At 38.7% G+C, this 22,942-nt stretch overlaps 2 protein-coding genes across 2 annotated transcripts in view; both read right to left on the reverse strand.

The window, feature by feature from the left end:
* The window catches only part of herpud1 (homocysteine-inducible, endoplasmic reticulum stress-inducible, ubiquitin-like domain member 1), a 28,726-nt gene extending 18,274 nt beyond the window's left edge, over positions 1-10,452 (reverse strand). Inside the window, exons 1-2 of the mRNA XM_061927875.2 lie at positions 10,059-10,452; positions 5,885-5,962 (exon numbers count right to left, since the gene is read on the reverse strand). Coding sequence (XP_061783859.1) covers positions 5,885-5,962; positions 10,059-10,211 — 231 coding nt within the window. The 5' untranslated portion in view covers positions 10,212-10,452. The remainder of the gene's footprint in view (positions 1-5,884; positions 5,963-10,058) is intronic.
* An 8,161-nt stretch (positions 10,453-18,613) lies between these two features.
* The window catches only part of slc12a3 (solute carrier family 12 member 3), a 152,449-nt gene continuing 148,120 nt past the window's right edge, over positions 18,614-22,942 (reverse strand). The window contains exons 25-26 of the mRNA XM_061928125.1: positions 18,980-19,047; positions 18,614-18,913 (exon numbers count right to left, since the gene is read on the reverse strand). Of these exons, the coding sequence (XP_061784109.1) occupies positions 18,772-18,913; positions 18,980-19,047 (210 nt within the window). The 3' untranslated portion in view covers positions 18,614-18,771. The remainder of the gene's footprint in view (positions 18,914-18,979; positions 19,048-22,942) is intronic.

Here is a 22,942-nt window from a genome sequence, read left to right on the forward strand (position 1 = left end):
ACAGCTCAAATATTTAAAAACAAATTGTCATTTGTTTATTTTAAAAACAAGACGTGTCAGGTGGTTGCGCACCTAAACGGATTGATACCCAGCAAAGGTAAAAACAGAAAGTTAAAGATAAAGGTATTTTACGCATGAATGTATTTCTTGTTCAAGCCAGAGTAAACTACCTTAAATATTATGACATTACTACAGACAATAATGTCTAACTTTACGCTGTGTGCGTCTTCAAACCTGTTTGTACATCGCTCGTGTGTGGACTGTAAATTTGTCCCCATGCATGTGAGGGTTTTCTCCGGGCACTCCAGTTTCCTCCCACATTGCAAAAATATATATGTAAGGTTCATTGGAAACTGTAAATTTTCCATAGATATGAATGCAAGTGTTAATGATTGTCTATCTGTGCCCTGCGATTGGCCATGCTAATTTGAGTTAGCTTGTCTCTAAGATATCCATTGTGCGTTAGCATTAAGCAAGGGGAATTAGAACTCAACCTTCATCCTGCATAATTGTATTTCTTTTTTCAGTTTATTCTAAATTATAGTATTAATCTAACTTGATTCCTACATGTATGTGCACATTGTGTATTTATAATTTACTTTCTGTAGTGTGGTTAATTTTACATGACTTCATTGTTAAAAATACCGTAGATGAATAGACGCATAGATAGATAGATAGATAGATAGATAAGATAGTACTTTATTGATTCCTTCAGGAAAATTAAAATTCCAGCAGCAGTGTACAGAATTGAGATCAAATTTAAAAAAGTACATAATGGGGGTATAAATGGAAAAAAATAGAAAATATAAATCAAGAATAAAAATAAAAAGCAACAATAAGAATAAAATATAACAGTGAAAATAAGAATATAAAAAGATAAACTATGCAGTAGTGACCATGTTGTGAAAATGTATTGCACTGTTAATTGCACTGTTTTTTGTTGCAGTTTATTTCAGTATTGTTATTATTTTGCATCGCCTGTCATCCTAGTATCCCCCTTCCCCCCAGAGAGGAGTTGTACAGTCTGAATGTCAACAAAACACTTAAAAATGTTTTTTTTCAAATCTAAATCAAAGGACTGTTTATATATTTGGCAACCTAAATTGCAACATTCAGTGAGGGCATAATAAAATATAGCCTGTGTTACCATTTACAATAAGCAACCACAATTGAAACTGCATTGAACAAAGAGAGCACACACAGTCCACCAAGTCAAATTTATTGCATTAAAGCTGATTGTGAGGGTTCAGCCAAGATGGCGGCGCCCTGATGGCAGCGGCTTGCAGACGCTCTTGGAAGTGTAGAGCGATTTGGCAAAAATACCCGTCAATTCTGTCTATTTCATGGCTGGCTCACAGCGTGGACACTTCGTGATCAGATACGACCGACAGACGATTCTGGATGTGGATAGATCGGGCCGTTATAGGCTGAAAGATGGGGGTACTTTCGACCTCCTCGCTAGCATGGGGATTCTTCGCCGGCTACATCCAGCGGCCTCGAAAGCAGCGGAGTTAATTGCCAGCGAGGACCGTCAACGGAAGACACGTAAGCGGTGTGAGCGGAAGCAGAAGCGGGGATGCCGAGCGGGGCTAACAACAAAGCGAAAGGCTAATCCTCAAAGAAGCGCTAGTCCGGGTGAGAAGTTTGTTAAAATAGAACTAGCCAGCGCCAGGCTGGATAATACCTGCACACATAGCAACTATTTTAGAACAATACACAACTCAAAAAATGTTTTTTCTGTGTCAAAAGTAGACATGCACTCTACTGAGGTGGCAAGTTATGATGCGTTCGGTTTATCACAACATCAAGCAAACAATCGGAAAATTCCCGTCATATCAATTCCTAGATATGGTCGAAATTATTTAAATTGCACTACACATAATAAACACAACATTATTAATATTGCTACTACGGATAATTTCAACAAAAACTCCTCAAAACAGCCCACTACCTATAATATGGGCTTCTTAAACATAAGATCATTATCTTCCAAAACGTTATTAGTTAATGAGGTCATTAGAGACAATAATCTTGACGTTATTGGTCTCGCCGAGACCTGGCTCAAACCAGATGATTTCTTTGCGCTGGGTGAGGCGTCTCCTCCTGGCTATGCGGGAGCGCATATTGCCCGTCCCATTAAAAGGGGTGGGGGAGTTGCACTCATCCACAATAAAAAGTTTAATCTTACCCCGAACCTAAATAATAAATATAACTCGTTTAAGATGCTTACTATGAGGTTTGTCACACCGCTGCCTCTCCACCTGGCTGTTATCTACCGCCCCCCAGGACCCAATTCGGACTTCATCAGTGAATTTTCAGAGTTCGTTGCTGATTTAGTGACGCACGCCGACAATATAATCATAATGGGGGACTTTAATATCCATATGAATACCCCATCGGACCCTCAGTGCATGGCGCTCCAGACTATAATTGATAGCTGTGGTCTTACACAAATAATAAATGAACCTACGCATCGCAACGGAAATACGATAGATCTAGTGCTGGTCAGGGGTGTCACCACCTCCAAAGTTACGATACTCCCGTATACTAAAGTAATGTCCGATCATTACCTTATAAAATTCGAAGTTCTGACTCATTGTCAACAAACTAATAATAATAACTACTATAGCAGCCGCAACATTAATGCTGCCACAACGATGACTCTTGCTGGCCTACTGCCTTCGGTAATGGCACCATTCCCAAATTATGTCGGCTCTATTGATAACCTCACTAACAACTTTAACGACGCCCTGCGCGACACCATTGATAGTATAGCACCGCTAAAGCTTAAAAGAGCCCCTAAAAGGCGCACCCCATGGTTTACAGAAGAAACTAGAGCCCATAAATTATCATGTAGAAAGCTGGAACGCAAATGGCGCGCTACTAAACTTGAGGTTTTCCATCAAGCATGGAGTGATAGTTTAATAACTTATAAACACATGCTTACCCTAGCTAAAGCTAAATATTACTCAAATCTCATCCACCTCAACAAAAATGATCCGAAATTTTTGTTTAGTACAGTAGCATCGCTAACCCAACAAGGGACTCCTCCCAGTAGCTCCACCCACTCAGCAGATGATTTTATGAATTTCTTTAATAAGAAAATTGAACTCATTAGAAAGGAGATTAAAGACAATGCATCGCAGCTACAACTGGGTTCTATTAACACAGATACGACTGTATCTACGAAGGATACCGCCCTCCAAAATAGTTTCTCTCTCTTTGATGAAATAACGTTAGAGGAATTGTTAAGATGTGTTAAGGGGACAAAACAAACAACATGTTTACTTGACCCATTTCCTGGGAAACTTATTAAGGAGCTTTTTGTATTATTAGGTCCATCAGTGCTAAATATTATAAACTTATCACTTTCCTCTGGCACTGTTCCACTAGCATTCAAAAAAGCGGTTATTCATCCTTTGCTCAAAAGACCTAACCTCGATCCTGACCTCATGGTAAACTACCGGCCGGTGTCCCACCTTCCGTTTATCTCGAAAATCCTCGAAAAAATTGTCGCACAGCAGCTAAATGAACACTTAATGTCTAACAATCTCTGTGAACCTTTTCAATCCGGTTTCAGGGCAAATCACTCTACGGAGACAACCCTCGCAAAAATGACTAATGATCTACTGCTAACGATGGATTCTGATGCGTCATCTATGTTGCTGCTTCTTGATCTTAGCGCTGCTTTCGATACCGTCGATCATAACATTTTATTAGAGCGTATCAAAACACGTATTGGTATGTCAGACTTAGCCTTGTCGTGGTTTAACTCTTATCTTACTGACAGGATGCGGTGCGTCTCCCATAACAATGTGACCTCGGACTATGTTAAGGTAACGTGCGGAGTCCCCCAAGGTTCGGTTCTTGGCCCTGCACTCTTTAGTATTTACATGCTGCCGCTAGGCGACATCATACGCAAATACGGTGTTAGCTTTCATTGTTATGCTGATGACACCCAACTCTACATGCCCCTAAAGCTGACCAACACGCCGGATTGTAGTCAGCTGGAGGCGTGTCTTAATGAAATTAAACAATGGATGTCCGAACACTAAGAAAACGGAAATGCTGATTATCGGTCCTGCTAAACACCGACATTTATTTGATAATACCACCTTAACATTTGACAACCAAACAATTACACAAAGCGACTCAGTAAAGAATCTGGGTATTATCTTTGACCCAACTCTCTCCTTTGAGTCACACATTAAGAGTGTTACTAAAACGGCCTTCTTTCATCTCCGTAATATCGCTAAAATTTGTTCCATTTTGTCCACTAGCGACGCTGAGACCATTATTCATGCGTTCGTTACGTCTCGTCTCGATTACGGTACTGTAACGTATTATTTTCGGGACTCCCTATGTCTAGCATTAAAAGATTACAGTTGGTACAAAATGCGGCTGCTAGACTTTTGACAAGAACAAGAAAGTTTGATCATATTACGCCTATACTGGCTCACCTGCACTGGCTTCCTGTGCACTTAAGATGCGACTTTAAGGTTTTACTACTTACGTATAAAATACTACACGGTCTAGCTCCAGCCTATCTTGCCAATTGTATTGTACCATATGTCCCGGCAAGAAATCTGCGTTCAAAGAACTCCGGCTTATTAGTGATTCCCAGAGCCCAAAAAAAGTCTGCGGGCTGTAGAGCGTTTTCTATTCGGGCTCCAGCACTATGGAATGCCCTCCCGGTAACAGTTAGAGATGCTACCTCAGTAGAAACATTTAAGTCCCATCTCAAAACTCATTTGTATACTCTAGCCTTTGAATAGCCCCCCTTTTTTAGACCAGTTGATCTGCCGTTTCTTTTCTTTTCTCCTCTGTTCCCCCCTATCCCTTGTGGAAGGGGAGACACACGACACACAGATCCGGTGGCCATGGATGGGGTGCTGGCTGTCCGGGGTCGGGACCCGGGGTGGACCGCTCGCCTGTATATCGGTTGGGAACATCTCTGCGCTGCTGACCCGTCTCCGCTCGGGATGGTTTCCTGCTGACCCCACTGTGGACTGGACTCTTACTGTTATGCTGGATCCACTATGGACTGGACTCTCACAATATTATGTTAGACCCACTCGACATCCATTGCATTCGGTCTCCCTAGAGGGGGGGGGGGTTACCCACATATGCGGTCCTCTCCAAGGTTTCTCATAGTCATTCACATCGACGTCCCACTGGGGTGAGTTTTTCCTTGCCCTTATGTGGGCTATACCGAGGATGTCGTTGTGGCTTGTGCAGCCCTTTGAGACACTTGTGATTTAGGGCTATATAAATAAACATTGATTGATTGATTATATAAGAAAAATGTTAATATCAATGTTATTAATGGTATTATTAATACATAACACTAGTATTTGTTTTTAAATATACATAAAACGTTTGTTTAGCTTATTTAAAAGAAAATATATGCATCATTGCAAATCAAACTTATCATGTCATATATGATGATGTCATGCTGACCACGCCCCTAGTCATGCCCCCACCGCCACATATATAGTGGCAATCTCAGGGAAATCCTGAATGACTTTCTGACAAAGTTTCTTCTCCCTCTGATCAAAAGCAATACACAGTCCAGGTTATTGGAATTCAAACACACTTTTATACAAGTGACTAGAGTTGGGGGAAATTTCGATTTTTCGATGCATTGCAATTCGGACATGTAAGATTATCGAATCGATTCGATGAAGCATACAGTATGTAGCACTTGGCTTCACTGTAACCACGGTGGGAGACAAGGAAAGGCTGGTGTGTTGTTTCTTTTATTGTTAATAAACTTACAATGTTATGCAGAGGTAAAGTTATAACAATTTTATAGACACATTATATTATTTATAGTCATGGTGGAAAGTGTGTGTGTGTGGGGGGGGGGCGGTTAGCATCATACCTGTCTGAAGAGATCTCTCATGGAAAGATGGTCAGGTAGCAGTTTGCCAGCGAAAATAAGCCTCTGGTCAGACTCAGTCTAAGGTCAAGGAAAACAACATTCAAGCTTAAGGAATGCTGACAGTGTGACATTTTTATTTTTTTTAAATCAAAAGGTTTTCAATGTATGCAGGGGCTCCCAAGAAAAAAAATGTCCAAGCCATTTCATGCTGTCCTGTTTCACTGCTTGTTCACCTTTGCTATGAAAGTGTCTGTTTTTCTGTGGCAGAAAGGTTACCATATAAGAAATAACACAATGACAAAACCATGATAACTATTATTTATAGTACAAACCCCGTTTCCATGAGTTGGGAAATTGTGTTAGGTAAATATAAACGGAATACAATGATTTGCAAATCCTTTTCAACCCACAATCAATTGAATGCACTACAAAGACAAGATATCTGATGTTCAAACTCATAAACTTTATTTTTTATTTTTTGCGAATAATAAGTGACTTAGAATTTCATGGCTGCAACACGTGCCAAAGTAGTTGGGAAGGGCATGTTCACCACTGTGTTACATCACCTTTTCTTTTAACAACACTCAAACGATTGGGAACTGAGGAAACTAATTGTTGAAGCTTTGAAAGTGGAATTATTTTCCATTCTTGTTTTATGTAAAGCTTCAGTCGTTTAACAGTCCGGGGTCTCCGCTGTCGTATGTTACGCTTCATAATGCGCCACAGATTTTCGATGGGGGACAGGTCAGGACTGCAGGCGAGCCAGGAAAGTACCCGCACTCTTTTTTTACGAAGACACGCTGTTGTAACACGTGCTGAATGTGGCTTGGCATTGTCTTGCTGAAATAAGCAGGGGTGTCCATGAAAAAGACGGCGCTTAGATGGCAGCATATGTTGTTCCAAAACCTGTATGTACCTTTCAGCATTAACGGTGCCTTCACAGATGTGTAAGTTACCCATGCCTTGGGCACTAATGCACCCCCATACCATCACAGATGCTGGCTTTTGAACTTTGCGTCGATAACAGTCTGGATGGTTCGCTTCCCCTCTGGTCCGGATGACACGATGTCAAATATTTCCAAAAACAATTTGAAATGTGGACTCGTCAGACCGCAGAACACTTTTCCACTTTGCACGTGTCCATCTTAGATGATCTCGGGCCCAGAAAAGCCGGCGGCGTTTCTGGATGTTGTTGATAAATGGCTTTCGCTTTGCATAGTAGAGCTTTAACTTGCACTTACAGATGTAGCGACAAACTGTATTTAGTGACAGTGGTTTTCTGAAGTGTTCCTGAGCCCATGTGGTGATATCCTTTAGAGATTGATGTCGGTTTTTGATACAGTGCCGTCTGAGGGATCGAAGGTCACGGTCATTCAATGTTGGTTTCTGACCATGCCGCTTACGTGGAGTGATTTCTCCAGATTCTCTGAACCTTTTGATGATATTATGGACCGTAGATGTTGAAATTCCTAAATTTCTTGCAATTACACTTTGAGAAACGTTGTTCTTAAACTGTTTCACTATTTGCTCACGCAGTTGTGGACAAAGGGGTGTACCTCGCCCCATCCTTTCTTGTGAAAGACTGAGCATTTTTTGGGAAGCTGTTTTTATACCCAATCATGGCACCCACATGTTCCCAATTAGCCTGCACACCTGTAGGATGTTCCAAATAAGTGTTTGATGAGCATTCCTCAACTTTATCAGTATTTATTGCCACCTTTCCCAACTTCTTTGTCACGTGTTGCTGGCATCAAATTCTAAAGTTAATGATTATTTGAAAAAAAAAAAAAAGTTTATCAGTTTGAACATCAAATATGTTGTCTACGTAGCATATTCAACTGAATATGGGTTGAAAATTATTTGCAAATCATTGTATTCCGTTTATATTTACATCTAACACAATTTCCCAACTCATATGGAAACGGGGTTTGTACATCTGAATTTGCTTGCCTGATTTTCATCATTTAAAAACATGTACACAATCTTTAGTCTGCAATTGTGCCCCACCAGTCATTGTTTTTTTCCAAAATCTGTTCATAAAAATGTTTAAATTATGTTGCTTACAAACAAACCCTGGCAAAAACGCTCTAAGGCAGAGCGCCGACTTAGACAAACTTTACTGATCCACAAAGGACATTTTCCCACACAGTAGTTCAGTTACAAAGGATGGAAAGGATAATGCAGGTATAAAGTAGACTAAAAATGTACCATAGCAGCAATATAAAATATAACACATATGTAATATTTACACATTATATATACACAGTATATATCATATACCGATATATTATATTTTTATATAATATATTCAATATATAACAAATCCCAAATACCATGTACAATATTACAGTATATGTAACAGCTGCAGAAAAAAAGGGCAGTATAAAATAAAGAGTAGCTCCAGCAGACAATATACATTAAAAACAAAGAGTGGTAGCTAACATAGAAGTGGTCAGGTAATAGACAAATATCATCTATTTGTATCTATTCATCGTCCGCCTCGTGTGTTCCAAGCCAAAACAGACTTGGTCAAGGCGCACAGTGCCGAGGGAAAGCAACTACTGCACACCAAAGGTTCCTGATAAGCTACCATCACCTGGAAAAGAAGAAGCCAGCTAAGCTCAACGTCAATTTGTGAGGTATTAACATAATTACAAGTTAAAATGTCAGTTAACTTTTCTAAAACATTGCATTTTCAAAACTAATAGAAAAGATATCCACTGTAGAGGACCCTGCAACTCTTAAATTTAAAGTTGAGACAGTGAATGTCCCCGCACAATTATTTGCATACTTGTTTGCAGTAATAAACATGATTAGAACATTTTAGCATTGTTTGTGTTAAATTACAGTAAGTGTGTATATTGTAAACATTGCTGCCACTTCATTTTACACACTATGGCATTAAATGTTTCATATATATATCACAAGGATATCGTACCTTGGCTTTAATGCCTTATATTGTCGTACCGTGAGATTTTAATATTGTTACATATACAGTGCTGTTGATCTCTTGTCCCATATTCATCTTTTGATGTCAAACCTAAATGTTCAGTCTACAACAAAAACAAACAAATTAGACTCACTGTTCCAGTACTTTTGGAGGGCACTGTAGAACAAGTTAGTCAACCTTAACAGTCACACTCTAGCTACTTCTGATAGGCTCCAGCTGAAGCAAAACAATTAACTCTCAGGGGGGTGCGACTGAGGACTGACCTGCCTCTGAGTTTATATTGTAAGTTATTGGTGCTAGACAATGAGCGGTCTATAGCTCATTGTCTCATCTTTCAGCACATCTCTTAAGGCATTGGGGGTAGTGAAGTTTACACAATGTACTTTCATTACCACATTTGCTACAAATGGTATACTGTACTCCCATCTATTTACCAATTGCACATTTTACATTTATGCTCCTAATTGAACAATATTAACAAACACATACTAGAATGCACAATGTAGGATGCTGTGTTTATTTATATTGTACTTCATTAACTTTATTATTTGCTTTCTTAACTTTCAATGTTGTATTCTTGCAGATAAAATCCGGTCTGAAAATGTGTCAACTGTCGCAAAGTAATTTTTATTTTATATTATTTAGCCTTTGTTTAACCAGGTAAAAAAAATCCCATTGAGATCAATGATCTCTTTTCCAAGGGAGACCTGGCCAAGAGGGCAACAGCAAGGTTACATTAAAAAACAGTTAACAACACATAAAACATCACATTTACAACATTACAACGTGCTCACATGACACATGTGCATACAGACAAGGTAGACTGCAGTCCAAACTCATTCAATAAAACAAGGGTTTCAAGCTTAATATTCGATTGTAGGTTATTCCAAGCATTCGGTGCTGAAAACCTAAATGCTTTCTTGCCCAGTTCAGTTCTTACTTTGGGGACGACAAATTGCAGTAATGTCGTGCAATGGGTCAAAGTATTATTCAATATGTGGCGCATGCGCAGACCGCCCTGTCATCTTTAATGTTTTAAGGAGAAACCATTAAATATGAAAAATTAATGACATAATTGAACCTCTTAACACCCATTCTAGCACTTTCTATCATCGTAGGCTACATTTAGTTTCTATTTCAGTTGGAAGCGCTGGGGGGGGGGGCAACAACTGTACATTCCAACACATTAGTTCCGGTAACGTTAGCAAAAGTCTCAAAACATACCGGTTTTGTTGGATAAACGACGGACAAATGCGTCTTCAGCTCCTTCACCGTCCAGTTCCAATGGACGCCGTCGACGGTCTGGTCCTCCACAGCCTGGCTGGCTGTTTTGATCAAGATAGTCATGGTCTTTCCTGGAGAGTCTCCCACCTCCATTTTGTGTTCTCCTTACGTCTGGCTAATAATGCGCCTTGCTACAAAGTGCACGCCGTCTTACTGCTTCAAAACAAAAACAAACAACAACATCGAAATAAATGACGAATGGAATAATAGTTTGGTGACGAAAGAAGTAGACACAAACGAGAGTTGCAGTGGGAAAGTAGTCGTCTGTCGAAATGGGTTGACGTCTGCGGTGTTGTTGCCAGACACTGTGGCCGCTCCTGATTGGTCGAAGCCTGCTTGAGCGCTGACGTGCAGGGCGTGGTGTGGACGTTCATTTGTGTCTTTATTACGAAAGCTTATTTTTGACACGGAATTTAGGCAACTAATTTTTTTGCGTTTGAATTTTGTGAACTGAACTTTTTTTTTTTTTTTTTCATTTAATAAAAAAAAATTCAGTGTTTTAAAATTCATCGTATAAAAATTCAGTGTTTTAAATTTCAGTGTATAAAAAAATCAGTGTAAGAAAATCAGTTTATAAAAAAATCAGTGTATAAAAAATGTGTGTATTAAAACTCAGTGTAAAACATTCAGTGTAAAACAATTCAGTGTTCAATCAATCAATCAATCAATCAATCAAAGTTTATTTATATAGCCCTAAATCATGAGTGTCTCAAAGGGCTGCACATGCCACAACAACAACCTCGACTCAGATCCCACATCAGGGCAAGAAAAAACTCATCCCAATGGGATACAATGAGAAACCTTGGAGGGGACCGCAGATTTTTAGACCAGTTGATCTGCTGTCTCTCTTTTCTGCTTTGCCTCTCTCTCCTGCGTAAAGATAAATAAATGATAAATAGGTTATACTTGTATAGCGCTTTTCTACCTTCAAGGTACTCAAAGCGCTTTGACAGTATTTCCACATTCATCCATTCACACACACACATTCACACACTGATGGCGGGAGCTGCCATGCAAGGCGCTAACCAGCAGCCATCAGGAGCAAGGAGTGAAGTGTCTTGCCCAAGGACACAACGGACGGTAGAAGGTGGGGATTGAACCCCAGTAACCAGCAACCCTCCGATTGCTGGCACGGCCACTCTACCAACCTCCCCACACCGTCCCATATTTACCAAAGTACCAAAGAGGTTATTAGGTGACCATGGATCAGATTCAAAGTTTGGGCCCAGTATGGACCACTCTTCTTTGCATCAGTCGGTGACGTCTCTGCGCTGCTGACTTGTCTCCATTCAAGATTATGCCCTGCTGGTCTCCCAATGGACTGGACTTTCATATGAAGTCGGAACCTGGGGTGAACACTCCTTGTGCATCAGTTGGTGACGTCTCTGCGCCCCAACGTGTCTACATGCAAGAGGATTCCCTGCTGGCCCCACTATGGACTGGACTCTTACGTTATTAACTGTATCCACTCAGCATCCATTGCACTGGTTACCCATCTGCACTCCCTTCCAAGGTTTCTCGTTGTACCCAATGGGTTGAGTTTGTTCTTGCCCTGATGTGGGATCTGAGCTGTGAGTTGTGGCTTGTGGAACCTTTTGAGACATCAATCAACCAAGTAAACTTTGATTGATTGATTGATTGAACTATGGACAATAAAACACTAAATATTGAGAATACTGCAGACGACCTCCTTGATCGACATCTTTTATAAACCCAGCAAGAGCAACAAAGATGCAACAAACATGGCAAAACATAAACGCCAAGGGTAAAACACATCCACATATTCGATATAATATCACTGTTCTGCAGTTGTTGTAGAAATCTGCCTCCATTTGACAATCCCTATCAGGTGTGTTTGCTCTGTAAACAAGCCCCGTCGACTCTGTTCATACCTGGTCTGCAAGAAGTAAAACCAAAATACAAAATTTTTCAGCACTGAATTTTTTTTCACTTAATTTTTATACATTGAATTTTTAAACAATTAATTTTTTTTACACTGAATTTGTATACACTGATTTTTTTTTTTACACTGAATTTTTATGCACTGAATTTTTATACACTATATTTTTATGCACTGAATTTTAAAACAATGAATGTTTTTTCAATAAAATTGTCAGCATAATTTGATATTGAAAAATTCAGTTCACAAAATTCAAACGCAAAAAATGTAGTACCGTATTTTTCGGACTACAAGGCACACTTAAAATCTTTTTTTTCCCTCAAAACTCGACAGTGCGCCTTATACCCAACCGGGTGCACCTAATGTACGGAATAATTCTGGTTTTGCTTACCGACCTTGAAGCTATTTTTTTTGGTACATGGTGTAATGATAAGTGTGATCAGTAGATGGCAGTCAAACATAAGAGATATGTGTAGGCTGCAATATAATGGCAGTCACACACAAGAGATACCTGTAGACTGCAAAATGACTCAAGTAAACACCAATATTGTATATGTTCCTATGAAAATATAGAACATACGGCGCTAAAAAAATCTATCAAAATGTTTTAGTATGACTTTGGTAAGCTATGAAGCCGCACCACTTGATGGATTGTACTGTGCTTCAACATACAAGTATTATTATGGTGTGTGTATAAGGTAAGACATATTATCTGCCGTTTTGTTTCGCAATATTATGCAAAAGCAACTTTTCTTACCTTCTGGTACCTGCTGATCTGTATTTGGGATCTGCATGAATCCTAAAAAAATGTGCTCATCCGCCTTTGTAGTCCGTGCCGACACCGTAGTCGATAAGCTTCTTATTTTTCTCTATCTTCTTGTTATGGGACATTCATCCTCCGCTGTTGCCATTTCTAATATAAAGTAGTGTAAAGTTCTTACTTACAAACGTATATCTGCCATGAACATACTTGCCAACCTTGAGACCTCCGATTTCGGGAGGTGGGGGTTGGGGGTGGGGAGCGTGGTCGGGCGTGGTTGGGGGCGTGGTTAGGATATATATATATAAGAAATACTTGACTTTCAGTGAATTCTAGCTATATATATATTTTTTATTACACACACATATATATATATATATATATATATATATATATATATATATATATATATATATATATATATATATATATATATATATATATATATATATATATATATATATATAATATATATATATATATACATATATATAAATAAATAAAATAAATACTTGAATTTCAGTGTTCATTTATTTACACATATACACACACATAACACTCATTCTACTCATTGTTGAGTTAAGGGTTGAATTGTCCATCCTTGTTCTATTCTCTGTCACTATTTCAGAACACACACATTATACAAATATACATTATAAAATCAATAAGAAAACGGGAGCTCTAATTTGGGAGTCTCAATTAGGATCAGAAGTTCCTATATAAACATTGCACACTCACATCGCCTTTTTGTATTGATTACTGCAGCTGTGCACTGGATTCATTCACAAATACAAACAACAACTCACAAACACTTTAGAGTTAGGCTCCACCATCAGAATGTGTACTTAAACTTATAAAGATCACATGGATATTATTCAGTGAGTTGATTCACCAAAACTAACCTGTTATACAGGAGGAAAAAGCACACAGGACGTTTCAATTGTTCACAGACTGGTCGCGCTCATCAGAATGACAAGACACTTCCGGTCTGCAGGTGATAGCATTCAATTGGGAAGAAAGGCCCTACTGCCCCCTACTGACCAATGTGAATACTGATAAATGTGTAATGACAGCTCCAAAAACGAATTCAAACCACAAAATAAAATAAATAAATCAACACAAAAATGTGACACATTATGGGTGGGTCACATACAGTGTTGGGACTAACGCGTTACAAAGTAACGCGTTACTGTAACGCCGTTAGATTCGGCGGTAACTAGTAATCTAACGCGTTATTTTTTTATATTCAGTAATTCAGTTACCGTTACTACATGATGCGTTACTGCGTTATTTTATGTTACTTTTTTTGTAGTATAAAGTGTGTTTTATCGGAGGGCTGCTGTGTCATCGTTCTGATTCTTCTTGTGTCACAAGCCGGAGAAGAGAGAGAGACACGCGCTCTGTGTGAGTGTGTGAGTGTGAGTGTGTGGAGGGAGGAGAGGGGGGAGGGGGGCGTGTCTGATCATGGCGGAGCCAGAAGTCGAGTTTGCTAACATGGAGATATTTTCACTACTTTTCTTTTGTCGAGCACAAAGAAAATAACAATTTACAAAAATGTAAATTGTGCTTTGGATCAAAGATCACATCTACTGCCCAAAACAGCAATTCAAATCTGCTGAAACAAGCTACATAAGCAACATGCTTCGACGAAGCTAGTAAAGAGAGACAGAGACTCCAATGACACTTCACCACGTAAGGATTAACTCTGCCTCTGCTCATCTTTCAGAACTGAAGGTACACACACTCTGTCAATCATAAAGAGGGATGCTAGTGTGCCAGGCCAATCTTTCCTTATCTCTAAACTAAAACTGGGGAAATGTGTAGAGTGTTCTGGGCTTCAGACATGATTTTGTGTCAGAATTTCTTGAGGAAAAAATGCCTGGTTAGGCTTTGTGTATGTAGTGTGTGCCTTTCTTGCTTTACAGCTATGCTGTTATTATGCTGTTTGTTACTTATGTATGTTATGTTGCAGCTATTTCAAATAGTTTTGTCAATTTTTTCTGGCGAGAAACAAATTGGCCTTTGTAACATATCTTTGTCTTTGTGTGTTGTATGTAGAGCACATTGCTTAGCAGAGTTCAGTGATACAAATGCATGTCAAGTTGATCAACACATTGTATTATTCTCAAGTGCAATAACAGTACTGAAATGAAGCCTAAAAGGGCATTAATTGGAGCTTTAAAAAAAAAAGAAGAAAAAAAGAAGTAACTAAATAGTTACTTTTCACAGTAACGCATTACTTTTTGGTGTAAGTAACTGAGTTAGTAACTGAGTTACTTTTGAAATGAAGTAACTAGTAACTATAACTAGTTACTGTTTTTCAGTAACTAACCCAACACTGGTCACATATGCATGTACAGTAGATGGCAGTATTTTCCTGTTTAAAAGTGTCACAACATTGCTGTTTACGGCAGACGACTGCTTTACGGTAGACGAAAACTTGACTGCTGTTGCTGTGTGTTGTTACTGCGCTAGAAGGACATTAATGAAACTGCCCAGCAATAAACCCACATAAGAAACCAAGAACTCGCCCTCGATCATTAGCTGTTTATATTGTGGGAAAGCGGACGTGTGAACAGGCTGTCAACACGTCACTCAGGTCCGCATGGAACTGGAGGGGGCGTGGCCTCCAGCTCCGCCTGAATTTCGGGAGATTTTCGGGAGAAAATTTGTCCCGGGAGGTTTTCGGGAGAGGCGCTGAATTTCGGGAGTCTCCGGGAAAATCCGGGAGGGTTGGCAAGTATGGCCATGAAAGCGCAAAAACATACCGGTCTGGTGAGTTTACATTATTCACCCAAGGAACTTTAGTTATTAGAGAGTTCCGGTGGGCCGGTTTTTCACGGGACACATTTCCGGCGGATGAGGAGATGCTGCTCCGTTATTGATTGAAGTAAAGTCTGAATGTCATTAAAACAGTTAGCTCCATCTTTTGACACTTCTTCCACTCACGTCCTTGCACGCTACACCGTTACAACATAGATGACGGGGAGAAGACGCTGCCGAAGGTGAGCCACGTAAATAAGACCGCCCACAAAACGGCGCATCCTGAAGTGACTGTCAGAAAGCGGCTTAAAGATGATCTGTAAAACATAATCTATGCAACATTTTGACCAAAGAACCACCATTACATGTTATGTAGACCACAAGGAAGTGTTTCCTTTTAGAAAAATAAAAAAAATAAAAATATGACTCCTTTAATGCGCCGTATAATCCGATGCGCCTTATATATGAAAAAAGATTGAAAATAGACCATTCATTGGCAGTGCGCCTTATAATCCGATGCGCCCTATGGTCCAGTTTTTGGAATAAAGACAGGTGGTAATATACATTTTGGCATGACTCTTCTTTCAGGTCTATTCCTTCTTTTTCAAGTATCATAGATGTTCCTTTCTTCTCATACTTTGTCACTCCTTCACTGACTGCAGCTCTCCATGTTTTTCTGTCTTTTGCTAGGTCTTCCCAGTATGTAGTATCTATTTCACATTGTTTCAATATCTTTTTAAAGCAATCCTTGTAACGGTTTCTCTGCCCACCAACATTTATTTTCCCTTCATCTAGCTGACAGTACAACATTTGTTTTGGCAGTCTTTCGTCATTCATCCGTACGACATGCCCTGTCCATCGTAGTTGGTTTCTAACGATTGTACTCTCTACACTGGGAAGCATGGCCTGTTCAAGTACACTGATGTTTGTTCTCATATCTCAGATCGTTTAGGGAATTTTACTGAACTTTAGTGCCATCGCTCTGTTTTTTGTTCTATTAATACGGTGGCGGCTTGCCATGGGTTTTAGCCCAAATATTACGATACTGTTGAAAGTACTAATTAGTCTTTTAAGACGTTTACCAATCAAGGAGTTGTTTTAAATGATTGCCCAGCTTTGTTTGCAAGTCTTATTGGTGAATGATTGGAAACAAAGTTTTTTCCAAGTGGTAAATTGAGAGAGTGTGAGTGCTGTGTTGAATACAAGCTATGTTACAGTACATCTGGAAAAGTAATTTTGAACAAAAACAATCAAACTGTGAGTAATCTGAATGTAAATTTAATTACGGTATTTCAAAACAACAGTGACAGTTTTTAGTGATAACTTATACAATTTTAGTAATAGAGATTGTCTATTGTATCCTGTGGCATAATATAATTATCCTGCAGAAATATGAGGTGAAAATCAATTAAATGTTGCCTATCATTCACAATCATTATGAAAGACATGAAGACGGATGGATTTGTTTTAAAATGCATTCTATATATTAAATCAACGTAAAAGTCAGCTTACCATGAATTGATTTGCGTGGACCCCGACTTAAACAAGTTGAAAAACGTATTCGGGTGCTACAATTTAGTGGTCAATTTTACGGAATATGTACTGTACTGTACAATCTACTAATAAAAGTTTCAATCAATCAATCAAAACCAGAGCCAACGATAAATAACCATTGAAAATGTGCCAACAATGCTCAATTTCCATTTTGTGACTTGCACAGTAACCAAGTATTAGTGATATTGTTTTTACAAGTGCTAACACAAGCAAACTATTTATATTGGCGATGTAATCACTACTGTGTGTGCCTACAGTATGTTTGCATCTTTGAGTGGTCTGCTGTTTCCTCGCTTCCTTGCTCCCTGTAAGTATATTGTAGATCATAAATCATGCCTCTCACATGGAAAGTAGATAGCTGAAGATTAGGGATGTCCGATAATGGGTTTTTGCCGATATCCGATATTCCGATATTGTCCAACTCTTTAATTACCGATACCGATATCAACAGATATATGCAGTCGTGGAATTAACACATTATTATGCCTAATTTGGACAGCCAGGTATGGTGAAGATAAGGTACTTTTTTTTTAAAATTAATAAAATAAGATAAATAAATTAAAAACATTTTCTTGAATAAAAAAGAAAGTAAAACAATATAAAAACAGTTACATAGAAACTAGTAATTCATGAAAATTAGTAAAATTAACTGTTAAGGGTAGTACTATTAGTGGACCAGCAGCACGCACAATCATGTGTGCTTACGGACTGTATCCCTTGCAGACTGTATTGATATATAGTGATATATAATGTAGGAACCAGAATATTATATATAATCTCGCCACACCTAGTGTGTGTGTGAGACAATCATTGGTACTTTAACTTTATCTTTAACTTTATTAATAACAGAAAGAAACAACCCTTTTGTGTGAATGAGTGTAAATGGGGGAGGGATGTTTTTTGGGTTGGTGCACTAATTGTAAGTGTATCTTGTGTTTTTTATGTTGATTTAATAAATAAAAAAAACGATACCGATAATAAAAAATTATCGGACATCCCTACTGAGGATGTAATCTCACAAGTTGGTACACTTTGACCGCCATTTAGGACCTGGAACTGGCGAGAAACGACACGAAAAGTGTGTATTAACTTGCGCCCTCCCACCCCGTTTCTACAAGGATTATGGGTCATTCGTCATCTAAATGAAAATATATGAACATCCCAGCAGTCGGCATCCTAATGACAGCAGACCTTGCACAGTAAGTGATATTTTATTATGTTCGTTGGCTCTCATAAAGTCTGCAGTGAGCAAAAATCAGTGATGACGAAACAAATAATAATAATGAGCCACCTATGCTTAAAATGATCAAAATACGTAAATATTAAATGTTATTATAAATGTGCTTGTTACTACATAACAAATATACTTACATCATGTATATAAAACCCTAATGGAGGGGTTGGGATGTTTTTTAGGCGCTCTATAATCAGAATTGAACAGCTCCCATAGGCTTTATTTTAAGTGGACTTTTGATCAAATGTATTTAAAATGCAATAAAAAAAAAAACAGAAAAAGATCCGTTGTCATGTCTTTCCTACGATAGGCAAAAAAAGAAAAAAAAGTGCAGTTCCCCTTTAATTATTGGTGGCATGAAAACATTTGACTACAATATTCCTTCAAAAGGTAGCAGTTGTTGTGGTATGACTTGTGATTGTGTGAAACATAGGAAGATATTTCACTGGCAGTAGAAGGTGAGGACATTTTCCTGGTTTCCTCTGACCAACAAAACTGGAGGCTTCAAGTCACGTGACAGGACTTCCAGCCATGCCAGGTAGAGAACTCTGGGGCACACCGCTCTCCTCCTCACGGGCATGGTGCTGCCAGGGCCGACATCAACACTGTGCGTTAAGTCGTATGAATATACTCAAACATTAGATACTTACATGACAATCAGTGCAGCCTCTCTGGAGTAATCCTGCAGAATCTCATTCAGACGAAGTTGACGGAAAGTCTGAGGACCAAAGAAATACTGTTTTAGTGTTGGAAGGGTTAAGTGTTGCAAAGTTTGTTATTAATTAATGTTTTGTTTAATGACATTATTCATGACATTGAATTGTCTTCTGTTTTTATAAACTTTGTTTGCTTGAGCTTTCAGTTGACGTTGCGTTACCCTTACGTTGGTGTATAAAATAGCATGTGTATGTTGGTACAAGCGTTGCATAGCAGTTACCATAGCAACACAAATGCAGTAATGCTGCCCCAGCAATAATCCAAGATTTTTGTCTAATTGTGAACATATACACCGTTGCTTTTTTTTTTTTTTTCACACAGCCACATGGGTAAATAATATTGTTGATCAGATTCACTTTACAAAAGACAAATGTGGGATACTTCTCTTTTGTTGCATTATTTGTATTTAACTTTATTAAATGTTTGGAAATATTTAGGGTTTGGTGCCAACGTACCGGAGCAGGAGGGGATAGAAAGAAGAAAAAAGGAGACCGAGGGGGGAATTGTGAGGACAAAACAACATCCAAGCTTCAAGTGCAATATAATGTTTCCCCTTCTTGGGACGCTGGACTTGAGGCGCGTAAGAACAATGGGACCCATTCAGCAATAAGTTTTCCTCTTATCTTTCTTCCGAAGTGATTTCCTAAGAGGAGTTCATTCAAATACATGACGTGTTCTTAAACGGCCAAATTGTTCCCACCTGCTGTTCTTAAGTTGCTGAATGCCAAATAGTTAGCGCGTGCGTGTCTATCATAATTTGCATATAAACCCGCACTTATTTGCCCAATATGCATATGTAAACATCCTTAATTCCGTAATTTTTATAGGTAAACGCCCTTAATTCCCCATATAAAGGCACAATTCCGGCAGAAAAGCCGAAACTCAAACACACGCAGAAAACACAAACAGATTACAGAAGAGAAATTCGTATTATCCCGCGGGGGAAATATATAATGTCAAAACGTAAGTTTGAGAAAGGGGGGACTGCTCTCGGTAGCCTAAAGCGTTCAAATAAATATTCGTCACTTCGGGAAACTAGATCTACTTGGTCGTGAAATATGCTCTCCCTCCCCAGGGCACGATCTGCGGCATCTTGCAGTAGCAGATTGTGTGAGTTGAGTCTTTTAAAGAGTCACCAATCACTAAATCAACGCCCCGGTAATTCATGATTGTGTGTGGGTGTGTGCGTATTTTGAAATGTCTATATATTGCTCATTTTGCTATATGTCTGTTTGTCTGTCTGATCTCTATCTATCTATCTATCTATCTATCTATCTATCTATCTATCTATCTATCTATCTATCTATCTATCTATCTATGATATTAATTCAACATTAGACAATAGAAGTAAGGGAATTTGTCACACTTAAGAACAAATAGGCCACCCTAAGAGTGCTCTGGAGCACTCGTAGATTTTGTTCTTACCTACGAACAAATCCCAGCTAAGAAAACATTGAATTAGGGCTGCAACTAACAATTAATTTCATAATCGATTAATCTGTCGATTATTCGATCAATCGATTAATAATCCGATAAAAGAGACAAACTACATTTGTATCCTTTCCAGTATTTTATTGGAAAAAAAAACAGCATACTGGCACCATACTTGTTTTGATTATTGTTTCTCAGCTGTTTGTACATGTTGCAGTTTATAAATAAAGGTTTATAAAAATAAAAAAAAATACAAATAAAATTTAAAAAAGTATTGCCTCTGCGCATGCGCATAGCATAGATCCAACGAATCGATGACTAAATTAATTGCCAACTATTTTTACAAACGATTTTAATCGATTTAATTTATAAGTTGTTGCAGCCCTACATTGAATACAAAAATCTCCTTAAAAACTTCGTAAGTGGGCCTAAGAACAAAATTTGTTCTTAAGAACGGTTGCTGAATGGGGCTCACTGTGAGTGTGAGAATATGCGCAAGGACAGGTTTGACAGGGAAATCCCACAGTTAAAGTGAAACTGCATTTTTTGGGGGAATTTTGCCTATCGTTCACAATCATTAGGAGAGACAAAAACACAAGTTTTTTTTTTTTTTAGGATTCTAAAGATGACAAAAAACGCTTGCAAAATGTGACGAATGAGAGTCAGCATTGTAGCCTTCAAAGCCCAATAGAACAACTTCAAAACCCTCCATCACACTTGTTATGTACACGCTGCAAATACTTATATAATGTAGTAACAGACACGTTCAAAACAATATTTTAACATGTGCAATATTTACCGTGTTTTGGTCATTTTGGTTTAAGCATATATATTTTCGTTTCCATAGCAACGCATCTCCGTCTTCCGGCATAAACCGTGTGTTCCTACTTTCGGAAACAAACACAAATGTGTTCTGATCATGGCAGACTTGGTGACCGACAACTACTTTTTTGGACAAAAGAGGATTGACAACCTAATCTTTTTTAACCTGAATTTACAGAGGATGAACTGCTGGTTATCAAAGCCAACACAAAGAGAGTGTGAAACGTTGGAGCAGACGGAAGCCGGGAGAGTGAGGTTGGCGGGACATGACACTTTAAATGTGCAACTTGGAGCCTAGCTATGCCGACATAAATGGCGTGCCTACCCAAAATCCGGCCAGCTTGACTAAACAGACAACTGTCCATCGAGTAAGTCACTATAGTATTGATGATAATAATATTGGATTTGATTTATATAGCGCTTTTCTAGACACTCAAAGCGCTTCACAGAGAAGAGAAAACCCATCATTTATTCACTCCACATTCACACATTGATAGTGATAAGCTACAAACATACATTTGTAGCCACAGCTGCCCTTGGATAGACTGACGGAAGCATGGCTCCTCCGACTACCGCCAAACATTCATTCACCAGTGTGAGTGGCACTGGGAGCTAGGGTGAAGTGTCTTGCCCAAGGACACAACGGCAGTACCCATGATCATGATACATGCAGCGCGCCCTACTTGTTATTACAACTACAGTACATAGGCTGTGTACAAACAGAACATGAAATGTGGAATACTACTTTACTCAGTGGTGTGCCCTCAGGGCCAGCAAGGTCTTCTCTGCTGGCCTAACATAACCAGAAATCATGATCATAATTTAAGATAAAAGTAATTTTTAATTTACTTTCCCTAAATATCTAAAAGTATTCATATTCTCTTCATGTCATATCATGTTCCTTCCAGTTGTTGTTTTTAGTTTAGAGTTTGTATCCAGTCAGAATTCAGCTAGCTTATGTTGCCATTAGGGCTGCAACAACTAATTGATTAAATCGATTAAAATCGATTATAAAAATAGTTGCCGATTAATTTAGTCATCGATTCGTTTGAACTATACTATGCGCATGCGCAGAGGTTTTTTTCTTCTTTTTTTTTTCCATTTATTTATTTATTTTTTATAAACCTTTATTTATAAACTGCAACATTTACAAACAGCTGAGAAACAATAATCAACATAAGTACAAAAACAGTACATGAGGTGGAGGTAAGCTAGCCAATAATGTGTCATGTACAGCTCACGTGACGACGCCGCCTCCTTTTGCTAGAAACATTCGAAAAATGGCGCAGGAAAACAGTACCGATAGTTCAGCGGAAAAGCATCTTGAGGTTATTGCTTCAATGGAGAAAAGTGTACGACCTAAGTCGTCAAAAGTGTGGGAACACTTTACTTTAAAGACTTCAAAGAAGACCGTTTCCTGCAAAATGGCACAGAAGTACAACATTGCTTCAGGAGCACCTGAAAAGGAAACATGTTGGAGCCATGGATGAAGGGAAGAACTCACAGTACGTAACTTTTTAAGTCCATAGTGGCAACAGGCATTCATGAGTTCAGCTTTTTTGTGAGTAACGTTAACGTTATGCCTTTGTTGCAACGCGGGGCTGATAATGTGTCTCCGGAGAAACGCACGGTTACCAATTTCG

This window comes from Nerophis lumbriciformis, linkage group LG35 (genome assembly GCF_033978685.3).
Source record: "Nerophis lumbriciformis linkage group LG35, RoL_Nlum_v2.1, whole genome shotgun sequence".
NCBI lineage: Eukaryota > Metazoa > Chordata > Actinopteri > Syngnathiformes > Syngnathidae > Nerophis > Nerophis lumbriciformis.